Source organism: Mytilus californianus, unplaced genomic scaffold (assembly GCF_021869535.1).
Source record: "Mytilus californianus isolate M0D057914Y unplaced genomic scaffold, xbMytCali1.0.p SCAF_9, whole genome shotgun sequence".
Taxonomy (NCBI): domain Eukaryota; kingdom Metazoa; phylum Mollusca; class Bivalvia; order Mytilida; family Mytilidae; genus Mytilus; species Mytilus californianus.
This window is the reverse complement of record NW_026262745.1, coordinates 86,941,216-86,961,069: the sequence shown is the minus strand read 5'-3', so window position 1 is coordinate 86,961,069 and position 19,854 is coordinate 86,941,216. Positions and strand designations below refer to the sequence as shown.

The 19,854-nt window shown below is 31.9% G+C and overlaps 1 protein-coding gene across 1 annotated transcript in view; it reads left to right on the top strand.

Moving 5' to 3' along the window:
- The first annotated feature begins 391 nt into the window (after window positions 1-391).
- The window catches only part of LOC127714317 (transient receptor potential cation channel subfamily M member-like 2), a 156,349-nt gene continuing 136,886 nt past the window's right edge, over window positions 392-19,854 (top strand). The window contains exons 1-3 of the mRNA XM_052220378.1: window positions 392-426; window positions 10,894-10,922; window positions 12,776-12,809. Coding sequence (XP_052076338.1) covers window positions 10,897-10,922; window positions 12,776-12,809 — 60 coding nt within the window. The 5' untranslated portion in view covers window positions 392-426; window positions 10,894-10,896. The remainder of the gene's footprint in view (window positions 427-10,893; window positions 10,923-12,775; window positions 12,810-19,854) is intronic.

Genomic DNA, 19,854 nt, shown 5'->3' with positions numbered 1-19,854 from the left:
ATTAAAATCTTATTCACCAAAATATCAAGTAAATTTCCGTACATGAAGTTGGCCTCGTAAACGTTATTTTGTATTTACAATAAAAGCAATTAACATTATGAAGTATTATTTCAAAAGATATCATTACAAAAACCGGTTCTTTCAGATTACAAATAAAGAAATTTTAACCAAAAAAGCTTACGTTAAACAAGTTGTCTTTTAAAAATGCTGACAGATCAATTTAAAAATGCTGACAGATCTTTTTTTAAGGAATACACGATATTTTACAATTGATCTCGTTTTATGTAAAGGAACAAAAGTATCAATTAAAATTTTTACATAACAGTATAATTCTTGTATCTCAAAAATCAGAAATTTTAATATAACCTACTTCTAAAAACGGTGATTTAAATTTTCTCCTTTGTGGTGAAATGCGTTTTGACTAAGGTAAGTTGTTGATATAGTTTTATTGTATGCAATATTTATTTTGTTTTTATATAAAAATGATAATACAAATCCTTTGGTATAAGCATTAACTTAACCATGTTTAAGTGTTTATCTGTAGTATTAATATATCATCGTATCCCTTATATTTCATTGCAGAATATTTAGATTTTCCACATCACGGAAATCAGTTTTTACAAATAAATGGTAAAGCAAGAAATATTTTTAATACATTGAGCGAACCAACAAACACCAAGAAATTTAATACATTTATTTTATATTTTTCTTTAAAATGGTCATCTTTACTAACATTGTGTGTTCATAGTCCAAGAGGTAGGTAAACATGTTTAATTATTATTATAATACCATACACATTAATTATCTCTTCCATACATGGATAAAGTATCAATACATATTTAGTTTGTAATAACTGATAGACCTAAAGAGTTCGCTGCCTTAAAAAATCGTATACAGCATACCCTCTTGCCAATGGTAGTCCGAATGTTCCGCCTTTTGTCACAGTCGGCCTATTGTATTAATTGTTAATTGATTCTCGTTCTAAATGTGCATGAACTAGTTGTATCCCGGACGATGTTAAAATAAACTCAACCAATATAAGTAATATATAGATTGAATGAGTTATCTAATTTTAAATGGGTTTTTTTTGTTATCTTTGTTATTTGTACTTTCAATTTTTCTATATTTATTAATCTTCTGCCTGATCTGAATGTAAGCGAAAACACTCAATCATTCAAAAACGGCTATTACTAAATACACTGAATAAATGTATACATGATTTAGATTGAATGTTGATTGTTTAATTCAAAGCGCTTTTCTTGATTTATCTGCACAAGCAACGCTCAAACCCCAAAATTGAGAGCTAAGGATGTTTTACTTGATGAATTAAACGACAAAAGAGAACTTAAAAGGAATGACCAAAACTGCGTAAGATCTACATTGCCTTAAGTCATTGAATATTTTCTTTTTTTTTTTTGCCGAGTAGCCGAGTTCAGTCAAATCTGAGTAAACTTTCAATTTCTTTGTAAAATAGGAAAAAGCAATCCCAGTTCCCCTCTAAACCCTTTGAAAAATTGTATCATGTAATCCGGACCGTGTGTTTTCCTACAATGAAAAAGACAATGATGATCACATTTCACTGTCAGATAGAATGGTATTGTATGACAATGTTTCACAGAGGATCGAATGTTTGATATTCAATAGGCTACACCATCGGTGGAAACGTACGAAGGAAAATTCAAGCATCCAAAGGATTCGGACGCTAATTGAAAGTGAAAATGAAGCTGATGAGTTTGAAGCTGATGAATTAGGGACCGATTTTACAAAAATGGATATAAAAAAAACGTTTGATATACGATTTCTTTCTTCAAATTTGAAAGACGAACTTTTTTGCAATTTCAAATACATATGAATTTGTCACTCAGAACTATCATGCATAGTAACTTGGCGTACGGACAGGGAAGAATTGACATGTTCCTTTTCGAACACTAATACACACCATGACTCAACCTGTAATTAAAATATTTTTCACCATTTCATTATTAGGTTTTGTTCACAATGAGACATAACAAATGCATGCAAATTATTTTCTCGGCAAATTGCAAACCTAAATAAACCGACAAACAGTCCAAACCGGTCCATTTAAATAGTCTAATAGCCGGCTGGCGTATGCAGGTTTTACTGTAAATATAAAACATAATTTTTGAATGACTACTTGTCCATGTTCACTTTTATTTGACGATTTTGGTTATTATCAGGTCCTTGATCATTTAATGATAGATTATCTGAAAATCTGTCAGAGTATTGAAAATGTCCTTCATTGCAGTCAAAATAAATGAAATGTAAAAACAAATATACAAAAGATATATCTAGTCAATCATGTCTAAAGACAGAAATCAAATATTTGAAACAGGGCAAATAATTATTTTCCTTATGTGTGTATTATAAAGAAAAATTTTCTTAATCGATTGATGATAAGATAACTTTTTTTTCATGAGTTCAACACCGATGGCCTTTGTTAAAATATCGTGTACACACCAACAAGTACATAAAGCTGAACGGTATCTAGCCAAATTCACTTAAAAGGAGAACGAAGAATTTGAATCTGCTTTTTCTACATAGAAAGGGTCTAACAATGAATAGTTTCCCGCAATGTATGGTAGACACAGTTTTATATACTCTTAAGTTGACGAAATGTCTTGAAGAGTAAAATGAAATCTTTAAAAAAGGAAAATGCTTATGTTTACGAAAAAGGGTTGATTAATAATGTATCAAGAACCTTTTTATCAAAGAAAGCAAATAATATCTGATAACGGAAAATCATAAATGTTGGAATATTGGAAGATACAAATAACAAAGCTCAGATCAGTACACCTTATGACAGAAATTTAAACTCTTCTTTACAAGATATTTTTCATTTCTTTGTTTGTCATGTTATGTAATGCCGATTGAAATATGTTTCTTCAAATTTTCCTTTTTATCATATCAGAATATGGAGAAAAAAATGTAAAAACCAAAAAAACACCATTACAGACCCGAACATGTTTTTGTCTTTACAATCACATAGATATAAACAGATGAGGTATGAGTGCCAATGAGACAACTCTCCATCGAAGTCACAATTTATAAAATAAACCCATTATAGGTCAGAGTACGGCCTTCAACACGGAGCCTTGGCTCACATCGAACAGCAAGCTATAAAGGGCCCCAACAAATAACTAGTGTAAAACCATTCAAACGGGAAAACCAACGGTCTAATCTATATAAAAAACGAGAAACGAGAAACACTTAAGAACCACATCAACAAACGACAACTACTGAACATCAGATTTCTGACTTAGGACAGGTGTAAACAATTGCAGCGGGTTTAAACGTGTTAATGGTCCTAAACCTTCACCCTTATCTGAAGCAATAGTGTAACATCACAACATAGAAAGACACACTATAAAATATCAATTGGAATGGTTTAAATCAATCAAAAGACGTAGTAACACAAATAAATATACACAGAACGAATACATTTGATCTATGATACAATGTAAATACAAAATTAATGGTATTAAGGGATGAATAATAAGAGTAAAAGTATTATACCGCTGTGAAATGTTAAAAAATGTCAGAAAAACATCAACCTTGAAAATAATTCCGCCATTTGCAATAATTTTATACACAGGTAAATAAAAATAATTTTGTTGTTAGGTATACTTCTTCTGTCTGTATAACCTTCCGTTTAGGAACACCAAGAAATTTCTTGTAATAAAATTATTCTAAACCTTGGTACATGCGGGGTGAATATCAACAATAAAACTATAAAATTGGTGCTCGTTAAAACTTTGTGTTCTTCATGTATAGGTGCCAGGAGTGTGATGTAAATAGAGTATAAAAGGAGAAAGGAAATAATTTTGATGTTCATAGTACGAAGAAGTGAAAATTTATAGTAATTCCAAACACTTATCAAAGCTGATATATAGACCAGATATAACTCTGAATAAGTAAGCATTAAAGCAACAAAAAAAGCATTACAAATAGTATCAACAGGTCAAATTAACAAGAAAGTACGATTTGAGAGTACTCGCAGTTACTGACAGCTAGTTAAAAGCCAAAACAATTAATAATAAAAAATTCATGCATCAGAGACTAAAATCAACTAAAACACTTCCAAGAGATTTAGAATTTCATGGACAGTCAAAGAAGAAATGACATGTGCAATGCCAAAAATAAATGTATCGACAGGCAGTAGGATAGTTAAGAGTTAACCTCTTTATAGATAAAATGAACGTGGATGTGTCTTTATAAATCCCGTTTGAAAAGCATACAAATTTAGTTATGTTTCAATTTGCTGATGACAAAATCGATATTAGTGCCAATGTAAACTATATTCAAAGATCTAATTACAACATTGGTAAGATAACCTTTACTTATAAGTTTGTTTAAAGGTTCGATGAGTTAACTCGGATGTCATAGTGATTTCCGCGCTTTTAGTACAATATTACCGTAAAATTGAGGATGTGAAATACCGTTTTTAATAAGTTTTCTACAGGTACAGCCAAATTTACTACCCAAATCTGTATATCTATGAAAGAATTTAGTAAAAGTTTTAAGTAATATATGGTAACGAAATCCCTGATTTAATAATTACCAGTGATGCATTGATTCGTTAAAATATATGACATCACTACACACACGGGCATAACGAACCAGTTGGGATAAATAAACACCGTATGATAGAGCCAAAGGAACATCGTCGTCTAAAAAAGGAAAATTAACAATAGGGAATGAAAAATCGTCTCTTTTTTCGTAAAAATACGTATGTTTTAACATTTAGGGCCTCGATGGTCGGCTGTTTGTAGTTGTACAACTACTGTATCACTATAGCCTGAGGTTTTTAGTATGAACTTACAAGTGGCAGGTGCACACGACTCCAATCTGAATTGACAAAGATTGTCAGGTTTCCTGCCGAAGTTCGTATGTTCTCTCCGGGCATTTCGGATTCCTCCACTAATAAAAGCTGACCACCAATAGTGATGAAAGAGGCGTTAAACACCAAATAATAAATCAATCAACTAGTCAATTTCAACCAGTTCGTATTCATAATAAGCGTTTATGAAGCGATTAATACAAATAAAATTGGTAAATTAATAGGAAAATTGTTTATTTGAGTTATACTGCCTTTATAAAACTCACAAACAAATGTAACTAAGCATATATTGAAAGAAAAAAATAACCTGACTACTGGAGATATGCTTATACTTAAAATAGGAAAAAAAATGACTTCTACATGTACAATGCTTTCAATATATTGTTTATTTTATTATTTTACTGAAAAATGAATCAGACGGTATGGTTAAATATTTTAGGTATGTCATTTATTTTAGTATTGTCATTATAATTAAACGCTTTAAAACTTATCAAAGCATTAGAAGATTCTTTCGCATTTAAATATTTAACGAAAGTGTAAAATTCTAAAATATTTATAATTTCAACAATTTTATGCATCAAAAGTAATTGAATAACACGAGTGTAAAATATCGTATTGCAAATACTTTTCCTTTGTATAACATTTATTGGACATTTAACAAAGATGAGTATTTAAAATCTTTTATTTTGCAGAAACGTGCTTCTTGATTTAGGTAAATTTCTACATAGTTTATATACCCTGTCCTGTGTAGCATATCTTACTTTTGATGTTTTAAAATCATGATCAAAGATAATTGCCGAAGGATAATCATTATCATAATCAAAATCATTTGCGTCAAAAGGTGCTTTGTATTTCATCCTATCGTATGTCTCTTTTCTTTGAATCCATACTCTTTCAATTTGATGCAACACTGTAGGCATTTAAACATTAAGATCCGTATTAATTATCAAAAAATCTTTCTTATGATTATTTAATGAAAAAAAAACCGTAACAAAAACAAATCGAAATGACAAATGTCTTTTCAGTTGATTCATTTATTTTCGGGGGTACCAATTTTCACGGAATGAGGAACTGTATTTTCGTGAATATTTGATTTCGTGACTTTAACAACGTTTCCATAAAAGCCTACAGAAAATTTATATTTTGTTTAACATTTAAATCAGTGGTTCAACCTGTACTTGAGATCTGGAAGATCAAAATGACCGCTTAAGACTAAAATCAATTTACTAACATACCTTACTTAAATTGACTGTTAACAAACATGACAATTTTTTTTTTTAAAAATCAGTGTTAATAAATTTAGGATTACAATTATGCTGCATCAGCCTTCCGCGATAATATCGATATCAGTCACGGTTTCACAAGCTTTATCAAACCCCTGATATGTATGACGGCATATCCAAATTATCATTCAAAGTTGCAAAGGCTTTATCAAACCCCTTATCTGTTTTACGTCATGTAGCGGGACAAATATCTACTAGAGGTAAATAGTAAAGTGTTTACGATATGGCGTTTTTAATATCACACGACGTATAAACCCTCCTCAAATATAATACCTCGAGCAGAACTCATGGGATAATATTGGTGACTCGGGTTGACACGGGTGTGATATTGAATAAGCTATATGCTATTCTATATTTGTTATAAAAAGATGGGGATGTTCATGAATTTCTAATAATGATAAATTCCGATATTCACATATGCAAAATAACTCGTTTATTTTACCCTTCGAGACTTTTGCCGCTATCTGATCCTCACGTGAGACTTAATTTCAACTTGAGATACGCACCTTAGTACATGAAACTTATTAATTGTTTAACTGTGTCACATATCAACAAGTATAATCCATGTTCATTTTTAAACAATTTCTGCTTCACAATAATTGCAAAATCTGGATCAATCTTCTCAAAGTGACGACCTGCCGTTTTGAAAACTGTATGCAACAGGTGTAATACATATATATTCAAAAAGGTACAGTAAAATCGGCAATACATAAAGACAGTCCTAGTAACGACAGAGCCACAGAAAGATTTTTGGTGTTATTTATTTATATAGTAAAAAGTATTAAATAATCGCCGTTTTTGCATATAACATGTATAATAAATGAGACCAATTGTGATTGATGCTGTGCACTCCTTTAATCCTTTCTCTGCTTGGTAATGTGTTTTGTCTTACTTTTGATATATATAAAAAAACGGCGATTAGAAAGACTATAATTATGTTCTCCTGCGTCATGTTTTGTTAAGGAATAAAACCACTTATGCATAGACCCATTGTTTTTATGAAAATTCTGCAATTTCCAGCATTCATAACCGTTTTGTCTGAAGTTCAAATAAAGTGACAGTTATGTCGTGTCAAAACTTTACCTTTTTTGATTTAATGTAAAAAAATATATACTTCTGATCTGAAGAACAGGGCTAATATGCCCTATTATTGTAATTTCATACATTGTTTTTGATATTCCTAAGACTTTCAGACCGGGCCCGAAATAGAGGTTTCAGGGTTTGAACATATATTAAACGTTTGCTATAAGCTTTATTTGTTAAAAGTTGTAAACATTTGGCATGTGTTACCTTCGTCACAAAGATTAAGTTGGGGTAATTTAAAAACCTTCTGAACTTACTGTAACTCAATGCATTCAAAATGTGTTAAATATCAATTTTGTTCGTACTAGAACTTACTTTAAAATCCCGTGCACAAAAATTGCCTTGTCAACATTCTCATTTATTAACAATTTAAACGGTCTTACATAAAGCAAGTCATTTGCTAATTTAGTTTTAAAATTACCTCTTTAAAAAAATATTCTTTCATTGCACAATGAATGCTAATTATTCATGTTATTAGACATTTAACAAAAAAACTGAATATTCGAATTAGCTGTTTTAAAATTGTTAAAATTTTTAAAACGTGTCTCTTGATTCAGGTTAGTCCTTCCATAATCTATTGTTTTCAATTTTTTGTCATGTCTATTTTACGATTGCTTTTTTTAAGGTAATAATCATAGATAATTGCAGAATTGTTATAAATATTTCCCATCACATATATTTAAAAAAAATATTGTATAACTGTGATGATTATAGATAATATAGTCATTTTATTCTAAACTCATACTCTTTCAACTTTTTACGTATGTCTACGCATTCAAGCATACGAAATGTGATTGAATTAAAAAAAAAATACCATAAACTTATATGATTAAGTTTATGATCTTAAACAATGACAAAAAAAAAAGACTGTGAATGATAAAGGTCTATTTCCAGTGCTACTCATTACAAATAGCCGTACAAGTGTTTCTTTTTTTTTTTTTTTTTGTATACAAATTGGATGAGAGGGGCATAACATAAAATGCAAATGCAGTAACTGCGAGTACTCTCAGTCTAGTGTTTTTTTGTTGCAGGGATGTATAAGTACCCTGTTACGTTCACTCTGTGTTTTTGTTAGATGCATTTCTATGTTTATCTATCTGATGAGTAAAGCCTTTTTCAACTGATTTGTATAGTTTATTCTTATGTTGTACTGCTACACCACTGTCCCAGGTTAGGAGGAGAGTTGGGCGCCCGCTAACATGTTTAACCCCGCCACATTTTGTATGTGCCTGTCCCAAGTCAGCAGGCTGTAATTCAGTGGTTGTCGTTTGTTGCTGTGTAAAATATTTGTTTTTCGTTCATTATTTTGTACATAAATAAGACCGTTAGTTTTCTCGTTTGAGTTGTTTTACGTTTGTCATATCGGACCCTTTTATAGCTTACTATGCGGTATGGGTTATGATCATTGTTGAAGCCCGTACGGTGACCTTTAGTTGTTAATTTCTGTGTAATTTGGTCTCTTGTGGAGCGTTGTCTCATTGGCAATCATACCACATCTTCTTATTTTTAAATAAAACATATTTACAATGCATTATCAGTGATACATATATTTTATAATATCTCGCAAGCAGGTCTGAAAATTGCATCAAGAGCATTTCAATTTTATAGTGCTATCCTGTTTTCTCTCAGAAATTGTAATTGAGTTTCGAGCAACATGTCAAAATTCATATTTAAGGCAGATGTCCTGCTAGCTGTCCTTATTTATTTATTTACCTCAGGGTTTTCCCTAAAAAAAAGCGAAAAGCTGTCATTGTCATTTAACTTCGATTTCTACATGTTCTACGGTATGTATTATATTAATCAGTAAGTAAGTTCAGTGTAAGGACTGATGTGGTAGCAACTTATTTCCATTATTTTAATGGAGAGTGCTAGAAATACAGTCAGGTCTCTCCCAATATATACATAGAATTCAACAGAAACAGCCGTTTTATAAACAAACCAGTATAAAATTAAAAGCAACATCATTTTGGTCTTACAACAGATTATTTTATGAACATTTATTATCCCGCCAAAATGGCGTGAAATGAAAACAAACATACTTCTTTTTGAAACGAAAATTGACAAAGGATATAATTCATAGCATACATTACAGGAATTGACCGTTAAAAAATATAGGTTTCAATTCAATATGTCAAAATTGACTTCGTAACGGCGACAGTGGATATTCCTTTTAAGACCCTTTTGGTCATATAGCTCCTATTGTATTCCCGGTATTCATACATCCTTTGCTTTTACATTTGGGCTTTAAGTGTACTTGATGAAGGTTAAATTGGCCTTTTATAAATAATAAACTATTTTTCGGTGAAATGTAAATGTGTAACATGATCGATTTAGATAATGTACTAAAAAGATGATGGTGACTTATATACTTTTTTCATGATCAATTCCGATTGTCTCACATGTAAATTAACTCGTTTCTCCGCCATTTACGGGAACTATACTTAAGACTTCAGACCGAAGATGTGCTCCTTGATACTTAAAACACATTAATTGATGAAGTGTGTCACATATCAACAATAAATTGCCTAGGTTCATTTAAAACAACTTCTTGCCTCACAATACTTGCAAAAGCTGGAATAATCATTTCGACCTGCCGTCTTGGAGCTGTATGTTTACATAAACAGTATATATATATACTCAAAGGCCAAAAGTACAGTGATATCAACAATTCACAAAGTCAGTCCAACTACTGTCATTAGCACAGAAAATAGTTTTGATCATGTTTCTATATGATAAAAAAGTATAACAAAATTTTGTTTTTTTTATATAAAAAAAAATGACCATTTGTGCCCGAACGCCGCAATGGATTAAACTCTTGCTGCTCACTCGTTAAATCCATTCGTGTTTCGGTCAGGGGTTGTCTTATTTCAATATTCCAAAACGGCAATTAAATGTACTAAAATTATTTTTTTGTTGATAGATGTTTTAGGCAGTGAATATATATAATTTATTTGCTTAAAGGCTTCATCGTTGTTAAAAGTTTTCAACATTTGGCACTTGTTGTTGATAACGTTTGGTTAATTCTAAGGACTACATGAACGACCAACTTTAATATTGCTTAATTCAATGTTTAAAAACAAGAAATAGAAAACTACACTTTATACAATTGGTTGATCCTAAGCGGTAAAATACACCAAAAAGGGACTTTAAAAGAATAGTAACAAAAAGGTATACTTTGCTTGAAAGATTGAAAGAATTTGTCTTTACTTACCGAGTACATCTTATAAGTGTAAAATGAGATTTCGGCAGGCTTACTTCTTATCTTTACTTGTTAAAATTGTTATGGACGATTGTACTAATAGTTCTTTAACTAAATATTAACAATCTGTCAAAATGTATACATGATATACACATTTCCTTCATTCCTGTCTAAATAATAAAAATTAACAAAATTAATAATGTAAAAAATATCAATATAGATTAAAATTAAATCTATCATGTCGATATAACAAACAAAATTTGGAAACGGGGGAAAATATGTTTTATCTTTATTATACATGTTGTTTGTTTCGTAAAGGTTAGTTTCATAATCAATTGATAATCGAAAAAATTCACTCACTGATGGCCTTTATTAATCATGTTGAAACATTGTTAACCACTTTGTTGCTGCATTATCCCTGTTAAAAATTACCAGACACATATATTCTTTTCATAATTTCGTTTTTTCAGGAAATGATGGAACAAGACTCTGGAATTGGGTAATGCACATGTGTTTGTAATATGTACAAAAAATTTCAAAAGACAAAGCAGTATATGTTTTAACAAGCTTGTAATTCTGGCATTTTTACGAGCCATTTAATATGTAAATAATAACGTTACCTAAAAAGACAATTATATTATTTGGAATATTAAGTCAGTGTTTCAGATATACTTTCGTTATACTAATCAAACGCGAAGCTATATATTTTAGCATATGTATCGAATACTTGTGGTTTACTTAATTAAATACAAAAACTAAGGAAATGATATCTTCTGAAAGGCTTTCAAAACAATACGTTTTTTACTGATAATTGAATAAGACGATATAGTTTAATTGAATAGTTATGTTATTTTATTCAAACCTGTCATGTATATCATATACACGCTACAAATATTAATGAAAATCGTTCAAAATGAAAAATAAATATGAAAACAACACGTTATAAAATCCATGCGTCCGAAGAGCTTTTTTGGATTTTACCTTCATCAGGAACGCTCAAACCAGAATGTTAGAATGTTAAGGATGTATAAGAACCGGAACAGTTGAAGAGCAATATTACTAAAAAAGACCTGAAAAAAAAAACAAATCCATCTAAGGTCAACTTTGCCTGAGGGAGTTGAAACCTTAGTTTCTAATAATTTCAAAATTTATTAACGGACAATTTTAGAAAGTTTTGTTATAAATCATGTCAGTACTGAAGTACTGAATACTGAGCTGATGATACCCTCGGGGACTGATAGTCCACCAGCAGATTTATCGACCCAGTGCTGTTAAAATTGAAAACAACACGTTATAAATTTCATGCGTCCGAAGCGCTTTTCTGGATCTATCTTCATCAGGAATGCATAAAGCAGAATGTTTGAAAGCCAAGAATGTATAAGAACCAAAAAAGTTGATTTAGTAATAGTGAACATAAATCTTATCTTCGCTAAAAAATGAGACGATTTCAGTTTTGGTTTTGGTGGTTACATTTGCATAACGGAAGCACCAGGGTTCACCAATGATTACAGAGATGATAATACTCAACCTTCCGTCTTCTGTGTAATATTTGGTTGAATGACCTTTGGTTGCGCAGTTTTTTTTATCAGTTAATCTTCATTAATCTCTGTTGCCAACTTTCTTATGGAAACCTTTTGATGTATAACAAAGCAAACTCTTTTTCCTGAAAAAAAAAATTGAAATCGTTGTAAACGGATATTCTACTCGGTCGTCCGCGACAGTAAATATCATTTGTAATTTTTTTTTCAAGTCGATCAAACCTGATTTCTTCCACACCATTACACAGTTATTGTTGACTATGACGATCTTATGACTATGATTAATATCATTATAGGTTACACTTTGCAAATACAGCTGTTTCACAAAAAACGCCTCTCTTGGGGAGAAATATAATATTCATAAATATTTTGTTCTGTTTACCTACTGGTTCCCAGATATGATCTCTAGTTTTTATCTCGTAGAATGTTACCAGGGTAAATTCACATGAATAGCGGTCAAATTTAAATCTGTGGAAGATTCAAAGTGAAGGGAGGGGTAGTACAGAATTTTAGTATAAATTTAAACCCTTAGAAGTTCGAGGCATATAAAAGTTGAAAATATGCCGCACAGCCTTATATTCTGACCTTTAAAAAAAATAGTAGTGCATATGAGCTTTCAATTCTAGGATATAATTTTTCACGAAACTTCATAGTAAAAGTGGTACAGTTTAAGCCGTAAAAAGGAGTTCCTATGGGAAACTGAATTGTCAATATTTACAGAATTGCAACCTATAATTGTTATCATCATCATAACATAGAAACAAACGAAAACTTACCTCTCTTTTTTGTTTTTGTTTTTTTTTTTCTATTTCAGATGTCTTCCTATGCCCAAGAAGAAACCAGAATCCGTGAGTTTAGAATATTTTCTGTGGCCACTTACGTTATTACTATACAATACTATGTTTCAGATATAGTATGATAGACTGATAGACATGAATTACAACATATTGTTATATTTTGCATGGCATGATTACATTTCAAATTAAAGGTCAATTGTTCACGAACAATTGAAAGGTCTTTCCTTCCATATTTTTTCTTAAAATATACTGTCATACACTTGTCGAACCAACATACAGGTGTTGTCTCTTGATAGGAGGAATTTAGTGGTATATCTATGATTAACGCTAAAATCATGTTACACTCCACTTCACCATGGGTCCCCAGCTTGTTTACATTTCACAGGGAACTTTTTGAAGATGGTACTACTTCAAGTAGTAAGAATAAAAATCTGTGAGGTTCATGATTGGATGTTATATGCTTTTAATTGATTAATTTTATGAAAGATCAACCATTTATGTGCCAAAATAACTATAAGTTAGAGTGATACATTTGAAAATTTCTCTGACATTTTATTTCCTATTGGAATAGGCTGACTGACAATTATGCAGTGTCATTTAGTGCAGAATTTTAGAGCGTCCTTAACCACTGTTTGTCGAGGATAGTTCCAGTGCATAAGCATGCTAATATTTTGTTTTCATTGAAATGATTTATTATGTACTTTCAGCAGATGATTAGTTTAATTTCAGAATCTAATCAGAATTCTATACTTTTTTTAGTTGTCAGGTTCCAAACAGACAATGTACCATATTGATAATGCATAGTGAATAATTGAGCAATTGTACCCTATATGACCAATCATGACCTTGACCTTTGAACTTGACATCAATTTCATAGTCATGTATCAAGGACCTCAAATCAAAAGGTCCTAGGCCTTAACGACTAACGGCTTATTAGATTAAGCAACATACCATTTACGTCAAGTATTTAAGATGAGATAACTCCTATTAATAGTCAACGGATAACTTCGACTTGAATGTATCAAAGTTGCGCCATGTCCCAAGGAACAGTTAAAAAACCATTTTATCGATATTTGTAATGATTTTTGAGAAAAGGAGATAATAAAGGTTTATTAGTTTAATAAGGTGTTAGGGGAGACAACTGCTATAAAGGAAAGTTACTGTATAGTGCCCTAACCGCAAGATGGCTTTCGGTAAACTGATACTTGATACCTAATATTATTTCAACATGTCACATTTTTTTTTAGGGGGGGGGGGGATTTCGTTAAAGTTTGGTAGAAAATAAAATAATAATAAATTTCTATACTATTGATAATCTTCTGATTTCAAAAACATATGGTTGCTAAGGACTTTCATGTGCATAACAAGTGGTTGCTAAAGACAAACATCATTGCTAAGGACAAACATGATTGTTTAGGAAAAAAGTACTTCTGCCAGTATTAAAAATGTCATATCTACTATTCATAGACTAAAGTTAAAAAGAAATAAATGGTTGCTAAGGATTTATATGTCGTTGCTAGGGACAAAATGTAATTGCCAGTATTAAAAATTTCATTTTTATATTATTCATAGCCTTCTAAGTTCAAACATGTATGGTTGCTAAGGTTTTTTATGTCAATGCTATGGACATTGACCTCTGACCTTGACCTAATTTTGTAAGTCATATTATGCTGAACATTTTTTCAATTCAAAGTTTCTTCTATTTCTAACCTTGTTTGAGTTATAAGCTAAAATTCTTCTTTTCGGACCCCGAAAAACAGTTGTGGTGCCCTAGGTCCATAATAATAGTTGGTCCAATAATTTTGGACCCACATAAGAAACGTAGATCTTGATAAGACACACATTTTCTCCATTACAAATTCAATCAGCCATCTCTTACGGTTATTGAGTAAATCCAATAACAAGCTACAGTCAAAATCTAGGTCATGACCTAGACCTTTGACCTTGAGACATTTTCATGGTCACATGAATTGATGATCATTGGTGAAGATCCTAGGTTTTCAAAGGGGCATAACCCTACCAATGAGTCGTTCAATCTTTTTGATTCAAATGTAACGAAGAACAAGAGTCTGGACCTGAACAAATTCAACCCTTCGGTTTTTTTTTCTAACTATTATGGTTACGGTGTTTGAATGATAACAAGGTTTTCGGTGTTAGGGAAGATAGCCGTTATAAAGGAAATGTTGCGGCGTGGTGCCCTAACCACAAGATAGCTTTTGGTCAACCGATACTTGATACCTAAAATCATTTCAACATGTCGCGTACTTTTTTGGGGAAATGTCGTTAAAGTTTGGTGGAAAGAATAATAATAATAATAATAAGAATAATAATAATAATAATAATAATAATAATAATAATAATAATAATAATTAAAAACCAATTGTTCATAGAACAATTGAAGGTCTTTCCACCCATAAAGATCTATTTTGATATAGAACTATTAAAATTCGGTTTAAAATATCATATCCAGCGTCAAATGATAGTTTATTGTACACTGGTTCCAAAAATATATGGTTTTTATACATTTTTTTTCTAAATAAGGGAGATACATTTTCCGGTTTGAAAAATGTCACTTCCGGGTTTCTTTTATAGATTACCTGATACTGAATCCCAAAATACATGGTTTAATATACTTTTACATTAAATAAGTACACAAAAATAGCTACTTCCGGTTTACACATGGTCATTTCCGGTTGGCTTTTCCATGGTCAAGTGGATTACAACGTAATGCAAAAAGTCCCATGGCTTTATCATGTATACATATGAGGTAAAAGCAAAGGTCAATATCTAGAATGTCAAATTTACCTATGACCTTGAGCTCAATTTCAAGGTCATAAACCAAGGGCTTCAAAATCAAAGGCCATAGGTCTTAATTAAATATGGTTAATGAGTTATATCACTATATGCCTCATTTTTAATATAAGAGGGGAGAAAACTCCAATTTAATGTTAGTGTACCCTTTCAGCCAACATTTATGTGTTACGACATGTCGCAACTTATAATTTAGTAAAAATATGTTATCGATATCTTATACGGTTTTTGAAAAGAATTGAAAATAAGCCAAAATCAAAATTTTAAATATGACTTTCACCTCTGACCTTGACCTTATTTTCTTTTTTTTAGGACCAAGGACCTCAAATTAAAAGATCCTAGGTCTCTATCACTTATGGTTTACAAGATAGAAATGCATATCACTTATATCAAATGCATAAGGGCAAATAACTCTCATATGGAGTGTTCGTATGGCTTCGGTCAAAATTGGACAAATCATGCGAAGGATATAACGAGAAATTTTATAAAATAAATGTGTCGCTTTCTTATACGATTACGGAGGAGATGCAGTCACAAGGAAAACAGTGTTCGGGGAGATAACTCCTACAAAGAAAAATATTCGGTTATGCAGTGTGAATTTCAAAGACGCATAAACTGTTCGATATCATATACCAAACATCTAAGCGACATCTTGCAAAACAAAATTTATACGCAAGAAATAAAAGTAATGGAAGAAGAAAAAAAAATAATAATCAGAACAAAAACAATAGGTCTTTCCACCGAAAAGTGGAAAGACCTAAAAATCAGAACAAATACAATAGGTCTTTCCACCGAAAAATGGAAAGAAATAATACTATTAATAATAATAATAATAATAATAATAATAATTAAAATGTCAATTGTTTCTGAACAATTGAGAGGTCTTTCCCTCTCGTTATGTAAAATATATGTTTAAATAAGCGTAGAATGGATTGAAAAGTTCTAAAACACACATAAAACCCTTAAAATATGGACAAAAACACATAATTCGCAATTTTGAGACACGACCTTGACTTTTTACCTTATGACCTATGTCAAGGTCATTGGTCCACAATGTTATTGCAAAAGACCCCATTGGTCTAGGACCTTTTGTTTAATAATTAAAGCTAAATTTGTTTCTTTTCAAAAACCGTAAACGAAGGTTATGCCCCTTACGGATAGATCAAATCTCTTCAGTCAAATGTTAAAAAGTAGCGCCTTAATGACCCAAACATTTTTCACTCTTCACGATTTCTGTAATCCCATAAAAAAATGTAAGGTCAAAGGTCAATGTCAACCTTTAAAAAGCTTTAAAACACACCTAAAACCATTCAAATAAGGTCAAAAACGCATAATTTGCTATCATGGACATGACTTTGACCTTTGACCTTTGTCAAGGTCATTAGTCTCTTATATCATTGCTGAAGACCCCATGGGTCTAGGGTCTTTGCTAATATAGTAAAAGCTGATTTTGTCTTTTCAGAAACCTAAATCACGGGTTGTGCCCCTCACGGCAAGGTCAAATCTCTTCGGTCAAATGTAAGAGAGTTGCGCCTTAATGACCCAAACATTTTCCACTATTCAAAACTTCTGTAAGTATGATGGTTTCTGTAATCATCCCATAACAAGGTGTTAGGTCAAAGGTCAAGGTCAACGTAAAAATTTGACCTTGAGGCATTTTCAAGGTCTCATGAATTGAGGAACATTGGTGAAGATCCTAGGTGGCTACGACTTACAGTTTCTGAACTTTAGTAGCCAACCGACATCGGTTAATTTTCAAAGGGGCATAACCCTATAAATGAGTCGTTGGATCTTTTCAACACAAATATAACGAAGAACCAAGGTCTGGTCCTGAACAAATTCCACCCTTTATGTTTTTTTCCACCTTTTACGGTTACGGTGTTTAAATGATGACAAGGTTTTTAGGTTTCAGACAGGTAACTGCGGACCGACAAAATTTTACGACTCACAGGGTGAGTTCCGTATAGGTATTTGTGACACCAATACAAATCGTGAACATGAAAGCGACACGTCTATGACCTTTGGTTCAAGAGTTAAAGCTTATTTTGTCTTTTCAGAAACCGTTAACGGGGTTATGCCCCTTAAGGATATGTCAAATCTCTTCGATAATAATGTAAAAAAGTTGTGCCTTAGTCACCTTCACATTTTTCACTATTTACTATTTCTGTAAGTATAATCGTTTTTGAGATATCCAATAAAAAGTTGTAAGGTCAAAGGTCAAGGTCAACCATAAAAAGCTTGAAAACACACTAAAAATCCTTTATATAAGGTTAGAATCAATAAATGGTCCCCAATGTCACTGCTGAAGACCCCATGGGTCTAGGACCTTTGGTTATATAGTAAAAGCTGATTTTGTCTTTTCAGAATCCTAAAACAGGGGTTATGCCCCTTACAGAAAAGTCAAATCTCTTCGGTCAAAATGTATCAAATTTGCGCATTAATGACCCAAATATTTTCCACTATTCAACACTTCTGTAAGTATTAAGGTATGCTGAGATTATCCTATAAAAAGATGTTAGGTGAAAGGCCAAGGTCAACATACAAGTTTGACCTTGAGAAATTTTTCAATGTCACATGAATTGATGATGATTGGTGAAGATCCTAGGTGTCAACGACTTACGGTTTCTGAGTTTTTCGTGGGCATCCGACTTCGGTTAATTTTCAGAGGGGCATAACCCTACAATGAGTCGTTGAATCTTTTCGATCCAAATGTAACGAAGAACCAGGATCTGGTCCTGAATATATTTCACCCTTAGGTTTTTTCTACCTATTACGGTTACGGTGTTTGAATGATAACAAGGTTTTTTGGTTTCGGAGGGAGTGAGTGAGTTCCGGATAAGTATTTATGACACCGATACAAACTGTGAACCTGAAAGCGACACGTCTTACGGTTAAGGCTAGTAACTTCGTTAAAGTTTGGCGGAAAAAGAATAATAATAATAATAAACGGAAGAAATACAGTAAGGTCTTTCCCTTTTGTAAAAGGAAAGACCTTAAAAATTAAAATGTCAATTGTTCTTGAACAATTGAGAGGTCTTTCTTTTTCGTAATGTAAAATACATGTTTTAATAGGCGTAGAATGCATTGAAAAGCTCAAAAACACACATACAACCCTTAAAATATGACAAAAAACACATAATCCGCTATTTGCGAAATGACCTCGACTTTTGACCTTTTGATCCTTGTCTAGGTCATTAGTCCACGATGTCAGTATAAAAGACCCCATAGATCTAGACCCTTTGGTTCAAGAGTTAAAGCTAATTTTGTCTTTTCAGAAACCGTTAACGGGGGTTATGCCCCTTAAGAATATGTCAAATCTATTCGGTCAAAATATAAACAAGTTGCGCCTCAGTCACTAAACATTTTTCACTATTTACTAAGTAAGATTAACCGTTTTTGAGATATCCAATGAAAAGTTGTAAGATCAAAGGTCAAGGTCAACCTTAAAAACCTTTAAAACACACTTTAAATCCTTTAAATAATGTCAAAAACACATAATTCGCTATCTGGGACATGACCTTGACCTTTGACCTTGTGACCTTTGTCAAGGTCATTAGTCCCCAATGTCGTTGCTGAAGACCCCCATGGGTCTAGGACCTTTGGTTATATAGTAAAAGCTGATTTTGACTTTTCAGAAAACTTAAAACAGGGGTTAGGCCCCTTACAGAAAGGTAAAATCTCAACGGTCAAACTGTAACAAAGTTACGCATTAATGACCAAAACATTTTCCACTATTCAACACTTCTGTTAGTATTAAGGTTTCTGAAGTTATCCCATAACAAGGTGTTAGGTCAAAGGTCAATGTCAACATACCAATTTGACCTTGAGGAATTTTTCAAAGTCACATGAAATGATGATGATTGGTGAAGATCTTAGGTGTCTTCGACTTACCGTTTCTGAGTTTTTGTGGCCAACCGACACCGGTTAATTTTCATAGGAGCATAACCCTACCAATGAGTCTTTGAATCTTTTCGATCCAAAAGTAACGAAGAACCAGGGTCTGGTCCTGAACAAATTTCACCCTTCGTTTTTTTTCTTCTACCTATAACGGTTACAGTGTTTGAATGATAACAAGGTTTTTAGGTTTCGGAGGGATTACTCCGAACCGACACAATTTTTTGCCTCACAGGGTGAGTTCCGGATAAGTATTTATGACACCGATACAAAGTGTGAACCTGAAAGCGACACGTCTTACGGTTAAATCTGCTAACTTCGTCAAAGTTTGGCGGAAAAAGAATAATAATAATAATGATAAACAGAAGAAATACAGTAAGGTCTTTCCCTT